This window comes from Nerophis ophidion, linkage group LG03 (assembly GCF_033978795.1).
Source record: "Nerophis ophidion isolate RoL-2023_Sa linkage group LG03, RoL_Noph_v1.0, whole genome shotgun sequence".
NCBI lineage: Eukaryota > Metazoa > Chordata > Actinopteri > Syngnathiformes > Syngnathidae > Nerophis > Nerophis ophidion.
Window position 1 is genome coordinate 18,715,781 of NC_084613.1, and position 17,500 is coordinate 18,733,280.

General features: G+C 37.0%; 1 protein-coding gene and 1 non-coding gene across 3 annotated transcripts in view; both read right to left on the reverse strand.

Moving 5' to 3' along the window:
- LOC133549260 (transcription factor SOX-6-like) overlaps positions 1 to 17,500 on the reverse strand; it is a 265,313-nt gene that overhangs the window by 4,809 nt on the left and 243,004 nt on the right. For both annotated transcript variants that reach the window (XM_061894490.1, XM_061894489.1), the window contains exons 13-15: positions 16,713 to 16,821; positions 11,453 to 11,623; positions 3,773 to 3,986 (exon numbers count right to left, since the gene is read on the reverse strand). In XM_061894490.1, coding sequence (XP_061750474.1) covers positions 3,773 to 3,986; positions 11,453 to 11,623; positions 16,713 to 16,821 — 494 coding nt within the window. The remainder of the gene's footprint in view (positions 1 to 3,772; positions 3,987 to 11,452; positions 11,624 to 16,712; positions 16,822 to 17,500) is intronic.
- trnae-cuc (transfer RNA glutamic acid (anticodon CUC)) lies at positions 7,531 to 7,602 on the reverse strand. Its single transcript has one exon. It is a non-coding gene; the product is annotated as a tRNA-Glu (tRNA).

A 17,500-nucleotide genomic window follows, 5' to 3' on the forward strand; every position in this document is an offset into this window, starting at 1 on the left:
ATATATATTAGGGCTGGGCAACGATTAAACATTTTAATCGAAGTTAATCGCACTATTTCTCCGATTAATCGCGATTAACTGCATTGTATACGCAAAGCCCAATAATGAATTCAAAAGTAGTGTGTAGTGCACCTTAATTGGAATATTCTCCCATATGAACAAAAGCGCCAAAATATTTGTTGTGCAAACACAATTTAAATCAGTCCTTGTTAAACAGTAGCAGTTAAATAGCATATTTTATGAAAATCAACTCAAAAAATGTAAATACAAACATTTAAGCTTATTGTCACTGCCAGGGTATTTAATTTATCCTGTTTGTTATGGAAAATAAATATAATCTACATACAAATCTCTGAGCCACAATCATAACATCTGAACAGGCAATTTTTGAGGTAACAGCAGAAACATTTTTTTTTTTATCAGGGATCTTATGTTTAAAAAACCTATATTATAGGTAGTGGGCTGTTTTAGGGATTTTTTGATCAAATTATCCGTAGTAGCAATATTAATAATGTTGTTTTTATTCTGCGTAGTGCACTTAAAATAATTATGACCATATCTAGGAATTGATATGATGGGAATTTTCCGATTGTTTGCTTGGTGCTTTAATAAACTGAACGCATATACATGGTACTATATTGTGATGTTATGAGCCAGGGAAAAAAAGAACTACCCTACCCAGCATGCAACAGAAGTGACGAGCATGCGCGGTAGCCCGGTATAGGTTGTGTGTCGCCATGACGGCATCTTGTATGTTGTGATATGCACTCTCTGAAAGTAAACGTTAAGAACTCAGCCAACACTCCTCGTCTGCATTATTCATAAATAGACAGACAACACAAATACTCCACTACTTCACAAGCCGCTGGATGTAGCCGGCAAAGTATTCCCATGCTAGCTAGCCGGTCTAGCAAGCACGCGTCATTCAGTCCAAAACGGCCCGATCTATTCACATCCAGAATTGTCTGGCGGTCGTAAGTGATCCCGGAGTGACCACGCTGTAAGCCAGCCTTGAAATTTGCAGAATTGTCCGGTATTTTTGCCAAATGTTCCATCTTTACCAAGAGCCCCTCGGCGCCGAAGTACATCCGGGAGATGCCATCTTGTTAAGAAAAGGCGTTAACAAAATAAAAGCATGTAAACATACGCAAATGTGCGATAAAATAATTGTCGGCGTTAATAGATTGATGAGTTAAGTCGTAATTAACGCATTAATTTGCCCACCCCTAATATATATATATATATATATATATATATATATATATATATATATATATATATATATATATATATATATATATATATGTATGTATGTATGTATGTGTATATATATATATAGAAAACCCCAAACCAGTGAAAATGTCACGTTGTGTAAATGGTAAATAAAAACAGAATACAATGATTTGCAAATCCTTTTCAACTTATATTCATTCAATTGAATAGACTGCAAAGACAAGATATTTAGTGTTGCAACTTCACAACTTTGTTATTTTTTGCAAATATTAGCTCATTTGGAATTTGATGCCTGCAAAATGTTAAAAAAAACAAAAACTGGCACAAGTGGCAAACAAGACTGAAAGGTTTAGGAATGCTCATCTAACATCTACACTGCAAAAACTGAAATCTAAGCAAAATTAAATTTCTCAAATAAGGGTGATATTTGCTTATTTTCTGTCTGATAAGATAATTATTCTCATTAAGCAGATTTTTACTTGTTTTCAGTGTTTTGATCCTAAATGATCTCAGTAAGATATTACAGCTTGTAGCTGAGATTTTATGACCTATATTGAGCAAAACATGCGTGAAACTAGAATATCAGCGGTTGCAAAGCTGTGTCATTAACACTCACAAGCATAAAACCTTTTTACGGTAATAACTTCTTACTTAAAGCATGACAAAAAAAATCATGATGCCGAGCGCATATCATTATGTCAAGATAATGGCACTTGCATTTACTTAATTTAAGAATATTTTTCAACAAATTGAGCAAAAAGGTCTCATTTTTTTCTACCAAGAAAAGTGCACTTGTTATTAGTGAGAATAAACTTATTTTAAAGTATTTTTGGATTCATTGAGGTTAGTTAATTTGACTTATTTTGGAAAGTCTTGAAAAGTCGAATTTTCTTGTTCCATTGGCAGATAATTTTGCTTATTTCAAATAAAATAGCCCTCATTTTTGTATAGTTTTTCTTGTTTTTGAACACTGACTTTTTGCAGTGCAACACTAAATGTCCAACATTTTAAGAACAACATTTCACATCGAGCAGTAGCAAGGAATTTAGGGATTTCACCATCTACGGTCCGTGATATCACCAAAATGTTCGGAGAATCTGTAGAAATCACTGTACGAAATCGATGATATTACGGATTCTATCCCTCAGGCGGTACTGCATCGAAAAGCGACATCAGTGTGTAAAGGATATCACCACACGGGCTCAGGAACTCTTCAGGCAACCACTGTCAGTTACTACAGTTGGTCGCTACATCTGTAAGTGCAAGTTAAAGCTCTACTATGCAAAGCGAAAGCCATTTATCAACAACATCCAGAAACGCCGTCGGCTTTTCTGGGCCCGAGATCATCTAAGATGGACTGATGCAAAGTGGAAAAGTGTTCTGTGATCTGACGAGTCCACATTTCAAATTGCTTTTGGAAACTGTAGACGTTGTGTCCTCCGGAACAAAGAGGAAAAGAACTATCCATATTGTTATAGACGCAAACTTCAAAAGCCAGCATATGTGATGGTATGGGGGTGTATTAGTGCCCAAGGCATGGGTAACTTACACGTCTGTGAAGGCACCATTAATGCTGAAATGTCGATTTTCAACTAGATTAATGATTATCTTCCATTAGATAAATGTTTTTTTCCCCCCCAGATAATGGTTTATTGTTTAGCAGATGAATAGATTTTTCCTCGATAAGTAATGTTTAATTTCCAGCAGATTGTTAATTTTCCATCAGATATATTTTTATTTTCCACTATTTAATATTTATTTTCTGCCAAATTAAAGGTTTATTTTCTAGAAGATAAATGTTTATTTTCTCAATGATTAATGTTTATTTTCCAGCAGATACATGTTTTTATTTTCGACCAGATAAAGGTTTATTTTCTAACATATACATGCATTTTTTCTTTACAATAAATCTTGATTTTACAGCGTATTAATGTTTATTTTTTTAAATATATTTTCTTTAATTTCCAGCAGGTAAATGTAGATTTTTTTTTTTTTTTTTTACCAGATTAATGATTATTTTCCAGCAGATACATGCTTATTTTTTCCACCAGAAAATGGTTTATTTTCTAGCAGATAAATGTACATTTCATTGATAAGTAATGTTTATTTTCCAGCAGATAAATGTTTATTTTCCAGCATATTATTATTTATTTTCCAGTAGATTTATTTAAATTTCTCCAGCATATTAATATTTAAAGGTTTATTATTAATAATAATACTAATTATATAAAAAATACACAAATACTATCTGGAATAATAATAATTTTAATTAAAAATAATAATAATAAACCACAATCTACCAGATTTTTTACCCACCAGATTAAAGGTTTATTATTTATTAGCAGATAAATTTATTTTTTCTTGATAATTTATGTTTTTTTTCCCGGCAGATACATATTTATTTTTCAGAAGAATATGTTTAATTTCCGGAAGGTAAATATATATTTTTTATGAAATTTGTGTTTATTATACAGCAGATGAATGTATATTTTTCACAGTAGTACTTCACAAATGTCTATCAGCTGGGAGTACGACTCACCCAACGAAGAACTGTCTCATCTCCTGGCGTCGTGAGCGCATCATCTGCTTGTACTCGCCGATGCGCAGCTTCTTGCCGTCGATGATGCACGTCCTCTTGGGCCGCGGCTTGTACTTGTAGTTGGGGTACTTCTCCAAGTGGATCTTGCTGAGGCGGGCCTGCTCTTCGTAGTACGGCTGCTTCTCCTGGTTGGTCATAGCTTTCCAGCGAGAACCTACGGCACAGGCGCAGGAGCTCAGTGATGGTCGGACCACGGACGTACTTTCGTCTATAGATCAATAATTTTGTAGCTGGACTAGACAGGTAGCCGTTTAGCCAGGCGAAAACCTTGCATTCCGTATAAATGCTGAAGAGCCAAAGCCGAAATGAAATGCTAACAGTTAACAAATTGGCCAGATCGCGTCTGGTAAAGGAAATTATTAGCTAAAAAAGCTAACACGTTTACAGTTAGCATTAGTGACATACCAAAATATATTACACTGGGGTGTATACCTGCTAAATTAGCTAGACAAGCTAGCATGTTAATGCTAGCAAGCTAAAATGCTAACGGTAACATGCATCAAATACCAAAATATATTATTCTAAGGTGTGCACCTGATAATATAGTCTGATCTGCTAGCATGCAAACATTAGCGTACATCAAATACCAAAATGTTAACATATGAGTTCATACTTAGTGGCCTAGTGGTTAGAGTGTCCGCCCTGAGATCGGTAGGTTAGGAGTTCAAACCCCGGTCAAGTTATACCAAAGACTATACAAATGGGATCCATAAGCTCCCTGCTTGACACTCAGAATTAAACTTTTGATCAGGTTGGAATTGGGGGTTGAATCACCAAAAATAATTCCCTGGCGTGGCCACCGCTGCTGCCCACTGCTCCCCTCACCTCCCAGGGGGTGATCAAGGGTGATGGGTCAAATGCAGAGAATAATTTCTCCACACCTAGTGTGTGAGTGACAATCATTGGTACTTTAACTTTATTATTTATCATATTTATGGATTATACTTGGGTTATACTTATACAACCCAAATATACATACTGTATACTTCAAGGTACTCAAAGTGCTTTGACACTATTTCCACATTCAGCCATTCACACACTGATGGCGGGAGCTGCCATGCCAGGCGCTAACCACCACCTATCAGGAGCAAGGGTGAAGTGTCTTGCTCAAGGACACAACGGACGTGACCCGGTAGGTAGAAGCTGGGGATCGAACCAGGATCCCTTGGTTGCTAGCATGGCCACTCCCCCAACCCGCGCCACGCCGTCGCCCACATATATCATATACCTACAGAATAAAAAAAAATAAAAAAAGCTAGTATAATAATGTTAGCATGCTAACAGGTATTGTTCCTCTAATAACAAAATACTTTACGTTAAGGTATACTTGCAAAATTAGCAAAAAAGCTAGCTAATGTTAGAATGCTAAAATGCTAAGTGTAAGATGCACATACTTGCCAACCCTCCCGATTGTCCCGAGAGACTCCCGAATTTCAGTGCCCCTCCCAAAAATCTACCGGGGAAACCATTTTCCGGAATTTCTCCCGATTTCCACCCGGACCAAAATATATTACTGTGGCGTCTACCCAAAAAATATCTTCAGAATGCTTGCACGGTAATAATAGCATGCATCAAGTACCAAACTATGATTTAGGTGTATACCTACAAATTTTGCTGGCATACCAACGTTAGTTAGCATGTTATGAGGTATCATTTGTCCAGTAGCGAAATATTTGGCGCTGAGGCGTATCTCTGCAAAATTACCTTGAAAAAAAGGCTAGAATACTAACATTAGCATTAGAGGTGTCCAATAATATCGGACTGCCGATATTATCGGCCGATAAATGCTTTAAAATATAACATTGGAAATTATCGGCATCGATTTCAAAAAGTAAAATTTACGAGTTTTTAAAACGGTGCTGTGTACACGGACGTAGGTTGGAGTACTGAGCGCCAATAAACCTTAAAGGCACTGCCTTGTGCTGGCCCCATCACATAATATCTACGGTTTCTCACACACACAAGTGAATGCAATGCATACTTGGTCAACAGCCATACAGGTCACACTGAGGGTGGCCGTATAAACAGCTTTAACAAAGTTACAAATATGCGCCAAACTGTGAACCCACACCAAACAAGAATGACAAACACATTTCAGGAGAACTTACGCACCGTAACACAACAAACACAGCAGAACAAATACCCAGAACCCCTTACAGCACGAAGTCTTCCGGGACGCTACAATATACACCACCCCACTTTAATCCCGCCCACCCAACTCTGCCCACCTCAACCTCCTCATGCTCTCTCAGGGAGAGCATGTCCTAAATTTGAAGCTGCTCTTTTGAGGCATGTTAAAAAAATAATGCAGTTAGTGACTTCAATATTAAATATGTCCTTTTTTTTTTCCATAACTTGAGTTGATTTATTTTGGAAAAACCTTGTTACAGTTTGTAATGCAGGGGTCCCAAATTCAAGAGTCTGGGTGAGCCTGGGCCGTAAGAAAAGATGTCTTAAAAAAATGTTGCATACTCCTCAGCCTGTATAGTTGTATAATGACGTTTTACATTGTATTCCCTCTCTTTCTCTGTGCAAATAAGAGACGTCGGGGTGCTGATGTGCTCCACAAAGAAACATTGCATCCCCCACTTTTCAAAGAATTGTCTTTGCTCATCACTAACCTTTTTCTTCACCGTTGGCTTTGAAAAAGACATGTTTGAGGTTGAGGAATATATTTGTATTTAGCCGACGCATGGAGAATAATGTTATTTCCGCAATGTGTGTCGTTCCGCTTTTTCTAACTACAGCAACAAGGCGGTCGGCGGATAATAGTACCGGGATAGCGAGCGCAAAAAAGTGACGGCTCCCAGAGTGTTATCCGGCGTCATATAGAAATATATGTAGTGTTCATCGTGTGAGGCAATGCAAATTAAACAATAAAAAAAAACACAAATAACGGTTTGAATTGGTCCAGTTTATTAAGGACTGTTATTACTGACGGACAGGTGTCGCGGTGTGACTGCAGCCAGGCACGTAAAAAAACCCTCGTCTCCATGGCAACGTTTCTCTTGCTTTCACTCATTTGCCGCTTTTCCACCAATGCAGGGGTAGGCAACCCAGAACGTTGAAAGAGCCATTTTGGACCCAAATAACACAACGCTGTCAAGCGCCATTCATATAAAACTCGTGGGCCGCACTAACATTAAAATTTCATATTAAGGTGGCGACCGCAAAATAACATCTTGCGGGCCGCAATTGGCCTACGGGCCGCATGTCTGAGACCCCTGGTTTAATGCATTCAGCGGGGCATCAAACCAAAATTAGGCATAATATAGTTTTAATTCCACGACTGTATACATCACAATCGGTAATTAAGAGTTGGACAATATCGGAATATCGGATATCGGCAGAAAAGCCATTATCGGACATCTCTAATTAGCATGCAAATGCCATGAATTGATTTACGTGGACCCCCGACTCAAACAAGTTGAAAAACGTATTAGGTGTTACCATTTAGTGGTCAATTGTACGGAATATTTACTGTACTGTGCAATCTACTAATAAAAGTATCAATTAAAACAGGTAAGTAACAAAGTATTTGACGAGAAGATTGATTGATTGATTGAAACTTTTATTAGTAGATAGCACAGTTCAGTACATATTGTGTACAATTGACCACTAAATAGTAACACCTGGATAAGTTTTTCAACTTTTTTAAGTCAGGGTCCACGTCAATCAATTCATGGTAAAATGCTAAGTTCCCTGACCGGGGATCGAACCCGGGCCGCGGCGGTGAGAGCACCGAGTTATAACCACTAGAGCACCAGGGAAACCTGCAAAATTGGCTAACAAGCTAGCATGCTAATATTAATCGTAACAACAGTGCTGCGGGCTGCATTTAGGATACTCTTGCTCTAAGGATTAAGTGTTAGCTTCGCAAACGCTACCTAGTTTGTGGCGTTCGAGTTTTGCTTCACGTTCACGTTCTCGTGATTTTAATTGTCTTCTGTTTTCCTAAAAGTGGTTCGCACGAGCTTTTAGCTGACATTCTTCTGTGTGTTAGCAGCTAGCATAGTAAGACAAATGCAAACCTGCGCTGTCCCCGGTGTTGGCGTCAAGAGGTATCAAAAGGTTGTATTTACAACAAAGAGTGCAAAAAGTCGAATCCCGAAAGCAGCGGACGTACGTTTATTCACAAGACACATTGGTGTTTATCAAGGTTTACGGCAAAGAGGGCTTACATTCTCGTGGAGGCGGAAACAGACCCAGCTGTGTTATGATGTCACACAGGAAGTGTACACAAGAGCGTCTACTCTACTCCTAAACAAGCTCAAAAGTTGTCTTTCAACTCCAAAGGCAGTACAAGATGCGCTCTTTAACCCATAAAACACTTTAAATGTGTTGAAAAAAAACTGCAATGTTCCGTTTTGTGCTCAATGAGTTTAGAGGTCACATGACAGTCATGTGACTTTTCCAAGATGGCTGTGGTGTGTCAGGTAAGCTAGCTAAACACAAAAAGCTTTTCTTTTTTTTTAATGTTATTTCAACGCTATTTAACATTTGAAATATTTTCATGATGTGTCCAACATTACAATTCAACTGTTTTTTGGATATTTACTCAATCATTTTGAAGAAAACAAGGTGGGAAAATCCGCTGGTGAAGTCTTCCACAGTTTGTAGTCGTTGTGCTAATTTGTGTCGTCATGACGACACGAAGGAGCTCGTTAACGAGCACGTTGATAACGACACCTTGCTAACCATGCTATCTATTTTGTCATTTGTGTCACGGTGAGGCCAGAAAAGTGAAAATAAGCCAACATGTTCATGCTAATGTTCACGCTAATGTTCACGCCAGGGGTCACCAGCCTTTTTGAAACCAAGAGCTACTTCTTGGGTACTGATTAATATGAAGGGCTACCAGTTTGATATACACTTAAATAAATTGTGGTTGTAGTATGTGAAGTTTCTTTTAGTTGTAGTACTTGTAGTAGTGTACTTGTAGTTTCTTATAGTTTGTTATAGTTGTATTATTGTACTTGTAGTTTCTTGTTGTTGTAGTACTTCTATTAGTAGTGTTTTTTGTTGTTGTAGTATTGGCAGTTTTTTGTAGTAGTACTTGTGGTAGTGTACTTGTAGTTACTTATAGCAGTAGTTGTAGTAGTTTACTTGTAGTTTCTTGTGGTTGTAGTATATGCAGTTTCTTGTAGTCGTAGTACTTGTAGTAGTGTACTTGTAATTATAGTACTTGTAGTTACATGTAGCAGTAGTTGTAGCAGTGTACTTGTAGTTTCTTGTGGTTGTAGTACGTGCAGTTTCTTGTAGTTGTAGCACTTATAGTAGTGTATTTGTATTTTCTTATAGTTTGTTATAGTTGTATTAGTGTACTTGTAGTTTATTGTTGTTGTAGTACTTCTATTAGTGTACTTGTACTTTTTTGTTGTTGTAGCATTTACCGTTTCTTGTAGTAGTGTACTTGTAGTTATAGTACCTGTAGTGTACTTGTAGTAACTTGTAGCAGTAGTTGTAGTAGTGTACTTGAAATTTATTGTTGTTGTAGTATGTACAGTTTCTTGTAGTTGTAGCACTTGTAGTAGTGTACTTGTATTTTCTTATAGTTTGTTATAGTTGTATTAGTGTACTTGTAGTTTCTTGTTGTTGTAGTACTTTTATTTGTATACTTGTAGTTTTTGTTGTCGAATTTTCAGTTTCTTGTAGTAGTAGTACTTGTAGTAGTGTACTTGTAGTTACCTGTAGCAGTAGTTGTAGTAGTGGTTGTAGTATGTGCAGTTTCTTGTAGTCATAGTACTTGAAGTAGTGTACTTGTAGTTATAGTACTTGTAGTTACTTGTAGTTGTAGTAGTGTACCTGTAGTTTCTTGTGGTTGTAGTATCTGAAGTTTCTTGTAGTTGTAGTACTTACAGTAGTGTACTTGTAGTTTCTTATAGTTTATTATAGTTGTATTATTGTACTTGTAGTTTCTTGTTGTTGTAGTACTTCTATTAGTGTACCTGTACTTTTTTGTTGTAGCATTTACCGTTTCTTGTAGTAGTACTTGTAGTAGTGTACTTGTAGTTATAGTACTTGTAGTTGTAGTAGTGTACTTGTAGTTTCTTGTGGTTGTAGTATCTGAATTTTCTTGTAGTTGTAGTACTTGTAGTAGTGTACTTGTAGTTTCTTATACTTTATTATAGTTGTATTATTGTACTTGTAGTTTCTTGTTGTTTTCGTACTTCTATTAATGTACAAGTAGTTTTTTGTTGTTGTAGCATTTGCAGTGTTTTGTAGAAGTACTTGTAGTAGTGTACTTGTAGTTATAGTACTTGTAGTGTACTTGTAGTTACATGTAGCAGTAGTTGTAGCAGTGTACTTGTAGGTTCTTGTGGTTGTAGTACGTGCAGTTTCTTGTAGTTGTAGCACTTGTAGTAGTGTACTTGTATTTTCTTATAGTTTGTTATAGTTGTATTAGTGTACTTGTAGTTTCTTCTTGTTGTAGTACTTCTATTAGTGTACTTGTACTTTTCTGTTGTTGTAGCATTTACCGTTTCTTGTAGTAGTACTTGTAGTAGTGTACTTGTAGTTATAGTACTTGTAGTTACTTGTAGCAGTAGTTGTAGTAGTGTATTTGTAATTTATTGTGGTTGTAGTATGTGCAGTTTCTTGTAGTCGTAGTACTTGAAGTACTGTACTTGTAGTTGTAGTACTTGTAGTGTACTTGTAGTTACTTGTAGTTACTTGTAGTTGTAGTAGTGTACTTGTAGTTTCTTGTGGTTGTAGTATCTGAAGTTTATTGTAGTTGTAGTACTTGTAGTGCTTGTCATTTCTTATAGTTTGTTATAGTTGTATTATTGTACTTGTAATTTATCTTGGTTGTTGTATGTGCAGTTTCTTGTAGTCGTAGTACTTAAAGTACTATACTTGTAGTTATAGTACTTGTAGTGTAATTGTAGTTACTTGTAGTTGTAGTAGTGTACTTGTAGTTTCTTGTGGTTGTAGTATCTGAAGTTTCTTGTAGTTGTAGTACTTGTAGTGCTTGTAGTTTCTTATAGTTTGTTATAGTTGTATCATTGTACTTGTAGTTTCTTGTTGTTGTCGTACTTCTATTAATGTACTTGTAGTTTTTTGTTGTTGTAGCATTTGCAGTTTCTTGTAGTAGTGTACTTGTAGTTATAGTACTTGTAGTGTACTTGCAGTTTCTTATAGTTGTAGTAGTGTATTTGTAGTTTATTGTAGTTGTAGTATTTACAGTTTTTTATAGTTTTAGTAGTGTACTTGTAGTTTATTTTAGTTATAATACTGCATGCGCAGTTTATTGTAGTAGTACTTGTAGTAGTGTATTGTAGTTTCTTGTATTTGTGGTAGTTGCAGTTGGTGAGCAGGGTTCCAGTATACATGTAGCGTATGTGAGAGAACCTTTACGCAGTAGAAAACTGTACTTGTGGTCCAGTCCAGTCTTGAGCAGGTCTAAAGTCTTGTCCCCTAAGGTCCCTAGAGAGTGTTTGTGTGACTAAACTGAGACTAGTAGTACTTTCTTAAAAACAAAGTGCTCATTTGTGTACTCTAACTGCTCTGTGATGCTCAGGACACTTGCTGGTTGCCACGGAAAATACTTATTTCCCTTACAAAAGCCTCCCTGGAAACCGCGTTGCTGTCGCAGTACTAGTAGTACTCGCAAGTACTGACCTAGGATCTTGCTGATGTTGGAGTTGTGCATGTCAGGGAAGGTCTGCAAGATCTTCCTCCGCTCGTCTTTGGCCCAGACCATAAAGGCGTTCATGGGCCTCTTGATGTGCGGCTCACTGTTGTTCCTGCCCCGCGCCTCCCGGAACACTCGCGCCTCCGTGATGCTGCTTCCTGCGGGCACACCGAGTCGTCACAATTCATATTTATTTCCAGCACATACGTGTATTTATCCTATTCATTATATTTCTGGAGGTAGTGGGGGGACAACATCAAAAAAAACGTTTTATTGTTTATTCCATATATCACAAATACTACATGCAAAATGTTATATTATTTTACTTTCAAATTATGGAAAATGTTGGCAGACTACTTCATTTCCCAGAATGCTTTACTTTATCCTCATGGTTTTTCAAAATATTTGTTAAAAAAAAAAAAAAAAAAAATCTTACTTGATCTCTGAAAGGGGATTAGTGCTTTTGAAGTATGTGTGGTATTTAATAGTGCTGTGGGAGACGGCTGAGAACTGTATCACGATATTAGTGACTAGTATTAGTCGATATAAATAATAATTGATATGTTATTATGACCTATCAATTGGGAGAAAAATTCATTAAATACAAATATTTTTTATTTCAAAAGCAATTTTAATCCCCTCAGCTGTCAAGACAGAAAGGAAATGTTGACACGAGCATGAAAAACAATCAAATAATGTAAACAAAATTCTAAAAGCACATCGAACACTTAACATGAAGGTGCAAAAATAAGAAAAATGTAAGAAATGTTTCCCAAAGAATATGAAAATAGTCTGAAAATGTAAAGGTAGAGAAACCTCAGACAAATTATTTCCTCCAGCTGGGCTCTAAAGCAGTGGTTCTCAACCTTTTTCAGTGATGTACCCCCTGTGAATTTTTTTTTTAATTCAGGTACCCCCTAATCAGAGCAAAGCATTTTTGGTTGAAAAAAGAGATAAAGAAGTAAAATACAGCACTATGTCATCAGTTTCTGATTGATTAAATTGTATAACAGTGCAAAATATTGCTCATTTGTAGTGGTCTTTTTCAAACTATTTGGAAAAAAAGTTCCACACTAAAGGTTAACAAGGAAAAGTCTCCCTGCAGACACCGTTTTCGGTTGTGTGTTTGTGTCCATCTGCTGGTACAAGTTCTAGATTCAAGGCAAAGTCCTTCTAATATCCAGATAAGAGGCATGATTGTCATGTCCGTTGTGTCCTGAGCAAGACACTTCACCCTTGCTCCTGATGGTTTCTGGTTGGCGCCTTGCATGGCAGCTCCCTCCATCAGTGTGTGAATGTGTGTGTGAATGGGTAAATGTGGAAGTAGTGTCAAAGCGCTTTGAGTACCTTGAAGGTAGAAAAGCGCTATACAAGTACAACCCATTTATAATCTTGAATATGACGCGATGATGCAGTAGCAGCAGGACATTGTTGCCGGCTCACAGTTAAAGCATAAAAAGGCTACCTAACTGTTTTTGTCATTGCGCCGCTAAAAATAGTTTGTCTGCGTTAGCGCTTATAGTTGCAACATCGTTAACATTTGGTTAATATTCAGGTCATGATATGTACAGTGGAAAGAATCTTGTTGTGAGCTTTTGGATGGTTATTTAGACCAGTGGTTCTCAACCTTTTTTCAGTGATGTACCCCCTGTGAATTTTTTTTTAATTCAGGTACCCCCTAATCAGAGCAAAGCATTTTTGGTTGAAAAAAAGAGATAAAGAAGTAAAATACAGCACTTTGTCATCAGTTTCTGATTTATTAAATTATATAACAGTGCACAATATTGTTCAATTGTAGTGGTCTTTCTTGAACTAAGATATAAAAATAACTAAAAACTTGTTGAAAAATAAACAAGTGATTCAATGATAAATAAAGATTTCTACACATAGAAGTAATCATCAACTTAAAGTGCCCTCTTTTGGGATTGTAATAGAGATCCAGCTGGATTAAGCAACTTCATTCTAAACATTCCTACATAAAAAAAGAAATCTTTAACATCAATATTTATGAAACATGTCCACAAAAAAATCTAGCTGTCAACACTGAATATGTGAAATGTGAAATATATTTATATAGCGCTTTTCTCAAGTGACTCAAAGCGCTTTACATAGTGAAACCCAATATCTAAGTTACATTTAAACCAGTGTGGGTGGCACCGGGAGCAGGTGGGTAAAGTGTCTTGCCCAAGGACACGACGGCAATGACTAGGATGGCGGAAGCTGGAATCGAACCTGCAACCCTCAAGTTGCTGACACGGCCACTCTACCAACCGAGCTATGCCGGTTGGTAGAGTGGCAAAAATATTGCATTTTTGCTTTTCTTTTTACACTTTTTGAACTTACATTCATATTTTGTTGAAATTATTCAATAAATATATTTATAAAGAATTTTTGAATCGTTGCTATTTTAGAATATTTTTAAAAAATCTCACGTACCCCTTGGCATACCTTCAAGTACCCGCAGAGGTACGCGTACCCCCATTTGAGAACCACTGTTCTAAAGGGTGAGCGCGGCTAAGCAGACGAGTGCTTCACATCATTTACAGACCCCACTGGTCTCACTAAGGTCCCTTAAAAAAATCCAAAATACTGTCCAGGTGACTTTTCCTCTTTTATTTACTATTTTCTTCATTTTTTTCATCACAGGCAAATAATCAATTGGCAGTTAGCGTGTGACTCCCACTTCCTGCGTTGCTCGGTTACTAGAGAGCAGATGCATTTGTTCATGCAACCCAACTTGCTTCCATCCATCCATTTTCTACCGCTTATTCCCTTTTGGGGTCGCGGGGGGGCGCTGGCGCCTATCTCATCTACAATCGGGCAGAAGGCGGTGTACACCCTGGACAAGTCGCCACCTCATCACAGGGCCAACACAGATAGACAGACAACATTCACACTCACATTCACACACCAGGGCCAATTTAGTGCTGCCAATCAACTTATCCCCAGGTGCATGTCTTCCGTACTTTCATTTTCTTCTGATAAGGACTCTTTATCGAGCTAATTTTTAAAATTTATTGATATCGATTGCGCGCCTACCCCGACATGTATTGACATCGTTTTATCGCCCAGCCTTTGTATTTTAAGCCAATTTCTTTGTTTAACGCAACAAATCCTTCTTGTTACTCCCTAATATTGAATTATTCTCTTTCAGGCCAGTGAAAGAAACGGTATAGAAGTGGTAAGAATGGTAGTTTGCTGCAAAATAAGAAAATGTTTTTCTGTAAAAAAAAAAAAAAAAAAAAAAAAGTGTTTGAAGTTTTTGCATGCTTGTGCGGCAAACCAAAAATGTAGCCTGGTCGGGAGAATCACAACAAAATAGGGAAAAGGCTGCAGTGTTGACATTGAAATTTTGTTTGTCTGTGGAGGCATCTCCTCCATCAGTCTGACTATCAATATTTGCTCAATACCTCCATCCACCTGCAGCAACTGTTTGGCCTGACCCAAAACTTTTTTTTGCTACTTATTGTACATATGTACTTCGTGGAGATTTTTTTCAAGTGTCTATAAACTTTTAATGAGTTTAAAAAAAAAAAAGAATATTAAAAAATAACCAGCAACAAATTTAGCATGTTTTTCTCATATTGTTATTAAATGTACTCGTTAGTTTAGAGCAGGGGTCACCAACTGCAGTAGCCCGTAAGGACCAGATGAGTCGCCCGCTGGCCTGTTCTAAAAATAGCTCAAATAGCAGCACTTACCAGTGAGCTGCCTCTATTTCTTAAATTTTTTACATTTTATTTATTTACTAGCAAGCTGGTCTCGCTTTGCTCGACATTTTTAATTCCAAGAGAGACAAAACTCAAATAGAACTTGAAAATCCAAGAAAATATTTGAAACTCTTGGTCTTCACTTGTTTAAATAAATAAAAAAAATGTTTTTACTTTGCTTCTTATAACTTTCAGAAAGACAGTTTTAGAGAAAAAATACAACCTTAAAAATGATTTTAGGATTTTTAAAGACATATACTAAATATATTTTAATTCAATTCTTCATTTTAGCTTCTGTTTTTTTGACAAAGAATATTTTTGAAATATTTCTTCAAACTTATCATGATTAAAATTCAAAATAATTATTCCGGCACATCTAGAAAATCTGTAGAATCAAATGTATATCTTATTTCAAAGTCTTTTGAATATCTTTTAAAATTTTTGTTCTGGAAAATCTAGAAAAAATTATGATTTGTCTTTGTTAGAAATATAGCTTAGTCCAATTTATTATATATTCTAACAAAGTGCAGATTGTATTTTAACCTATCTAAAACATGTCATCAAAATTTTTAAATTAATCTTAATCAGGAAAAAGTACTAATGATGTTCCATAAATTCTTTTTTTAAATTTTTTCAAGAAGATTCAAATGAGCTATTTTTTGTCTTAATTTTTTTCGGTCGAATTTTTAATTTTAAAGAGTCGAAATGGAAGATAAACTATGTTTCAAAATTAAATTTTCATTTTTTTTGTGTTTTCTCCTCTTTCAAACCATTCAATTAAGTGGTTTTTTCATCATTTATTCTCTACAAAAATCCTTCCGTAAAAGAAAAAAAAAATGTACGACGGAAAAATAGACAGAAATACCCATTTATATATATATAATGATTTATTTATTAAAGGTAAATTAAGCAAATTGGCTATTTCTGGCAATTTATTTAAGTGTGTATCAAACTGGTAGCCCTTCGCATTAATCAGTACCCAAGAAGTAGCTCTTGGTTTCAAAAAGGTTGGGGACCCCTGGTTTAGAGACTCTTGGATTTCTCTTCTTAAAGGCAGCCACTGTCCTCTTTATACACTGAATAAAAATACAAATGCAACACTTCTTGTTTTTGAGTAGAAATCAAAGAGGGACATTTTTTACTATTCACACAAAAGACCTATTCCTCTCAAATATTGTTCAATCTGTGTTAGTGAGCATTTTTTTATTTGCCAAGATAATCCATCCCACCTCACAGGTGTGGCATATCTAAATGCTGATTAAACAGCATGATTATTACACAGGTGTGCCTTAAGGTGCCCACATATCAACATCATCCTTTGTTTTGAGTAAAAATACATCCATTCTCCCTGTTCTATCCCCACACTATTTCTGCTTGATAGTGCTGGGTGCGTGTGCGTTGTCAAAATATGCACGTCTGCTCGATTTAGGATGTGATGGGGGGAAAAAAAACCAAAAAAAAACTGTATTTTTCAGGAAGCAGTATAGTACTATTTTTAATTAATGAGTACAGAAGAAGCAGCTTGGTGTCAGCTCACCATCCAGATCCTCTGGCCTGGTCAGGTCGATGACTCGATGGACCATCTTGCCCGCATCCTCGCCCAGTTTGCCCAAGTGATGACTCAGCGATTCGTAGTGCAGACGCTCCTGCAACACCAACGAAAGAGGCAGTCGTTGTCATTCCGCACCAAAATGATACCTGTTGAAAATTTGTATCCACTATTTCCCGCATCCCTTAAATTCCTATTTCTCCTCCCGAAACCACACGGTGGCCAAGAGTTAGCGCGTCAGCTTCGCAGCCAGGAGACCGAGTCAAATCTCCACTCGGATATATCTGTGTGTGAACTTTCTCACCGTGTTGGCCCAAGTACCATAAATAGTCCTGGGCATGACGTAAAAGTGCATCCAGCAGTGGAGGCTCCTCTATGGGGTTTTGGGGCACGAGGATGTTAACCCCTTGACTACTGTTACCCCTAGTACCTGACTGCCCCCTAACCAGGGATACGGTGAAGACCTCAACGGCGGAGCAGGCGGAAGACGATAGATTAAAGAACTACCACAACGGCTGCGATGGCGGAGGAAGGCTGCAGCAGAAAACGGTCCCCAGTCGTCTTGGACTCCATACCACTGGACCCTGACCCGATTCTGTCAAGGATCGTGTGGTGACTGTCTGTGCACCAGTCTCCACACGTTAAACTAAGTCACGCACAGGAATCCTCCACCCCTACCAGGAGGATCGTCATACTCGTTCGAGTGAGATCGCCGATGACCACCAATTACACTAGAAGGATACTCTCAATAGTCCACAGGTGTGAATGCCTGTGAT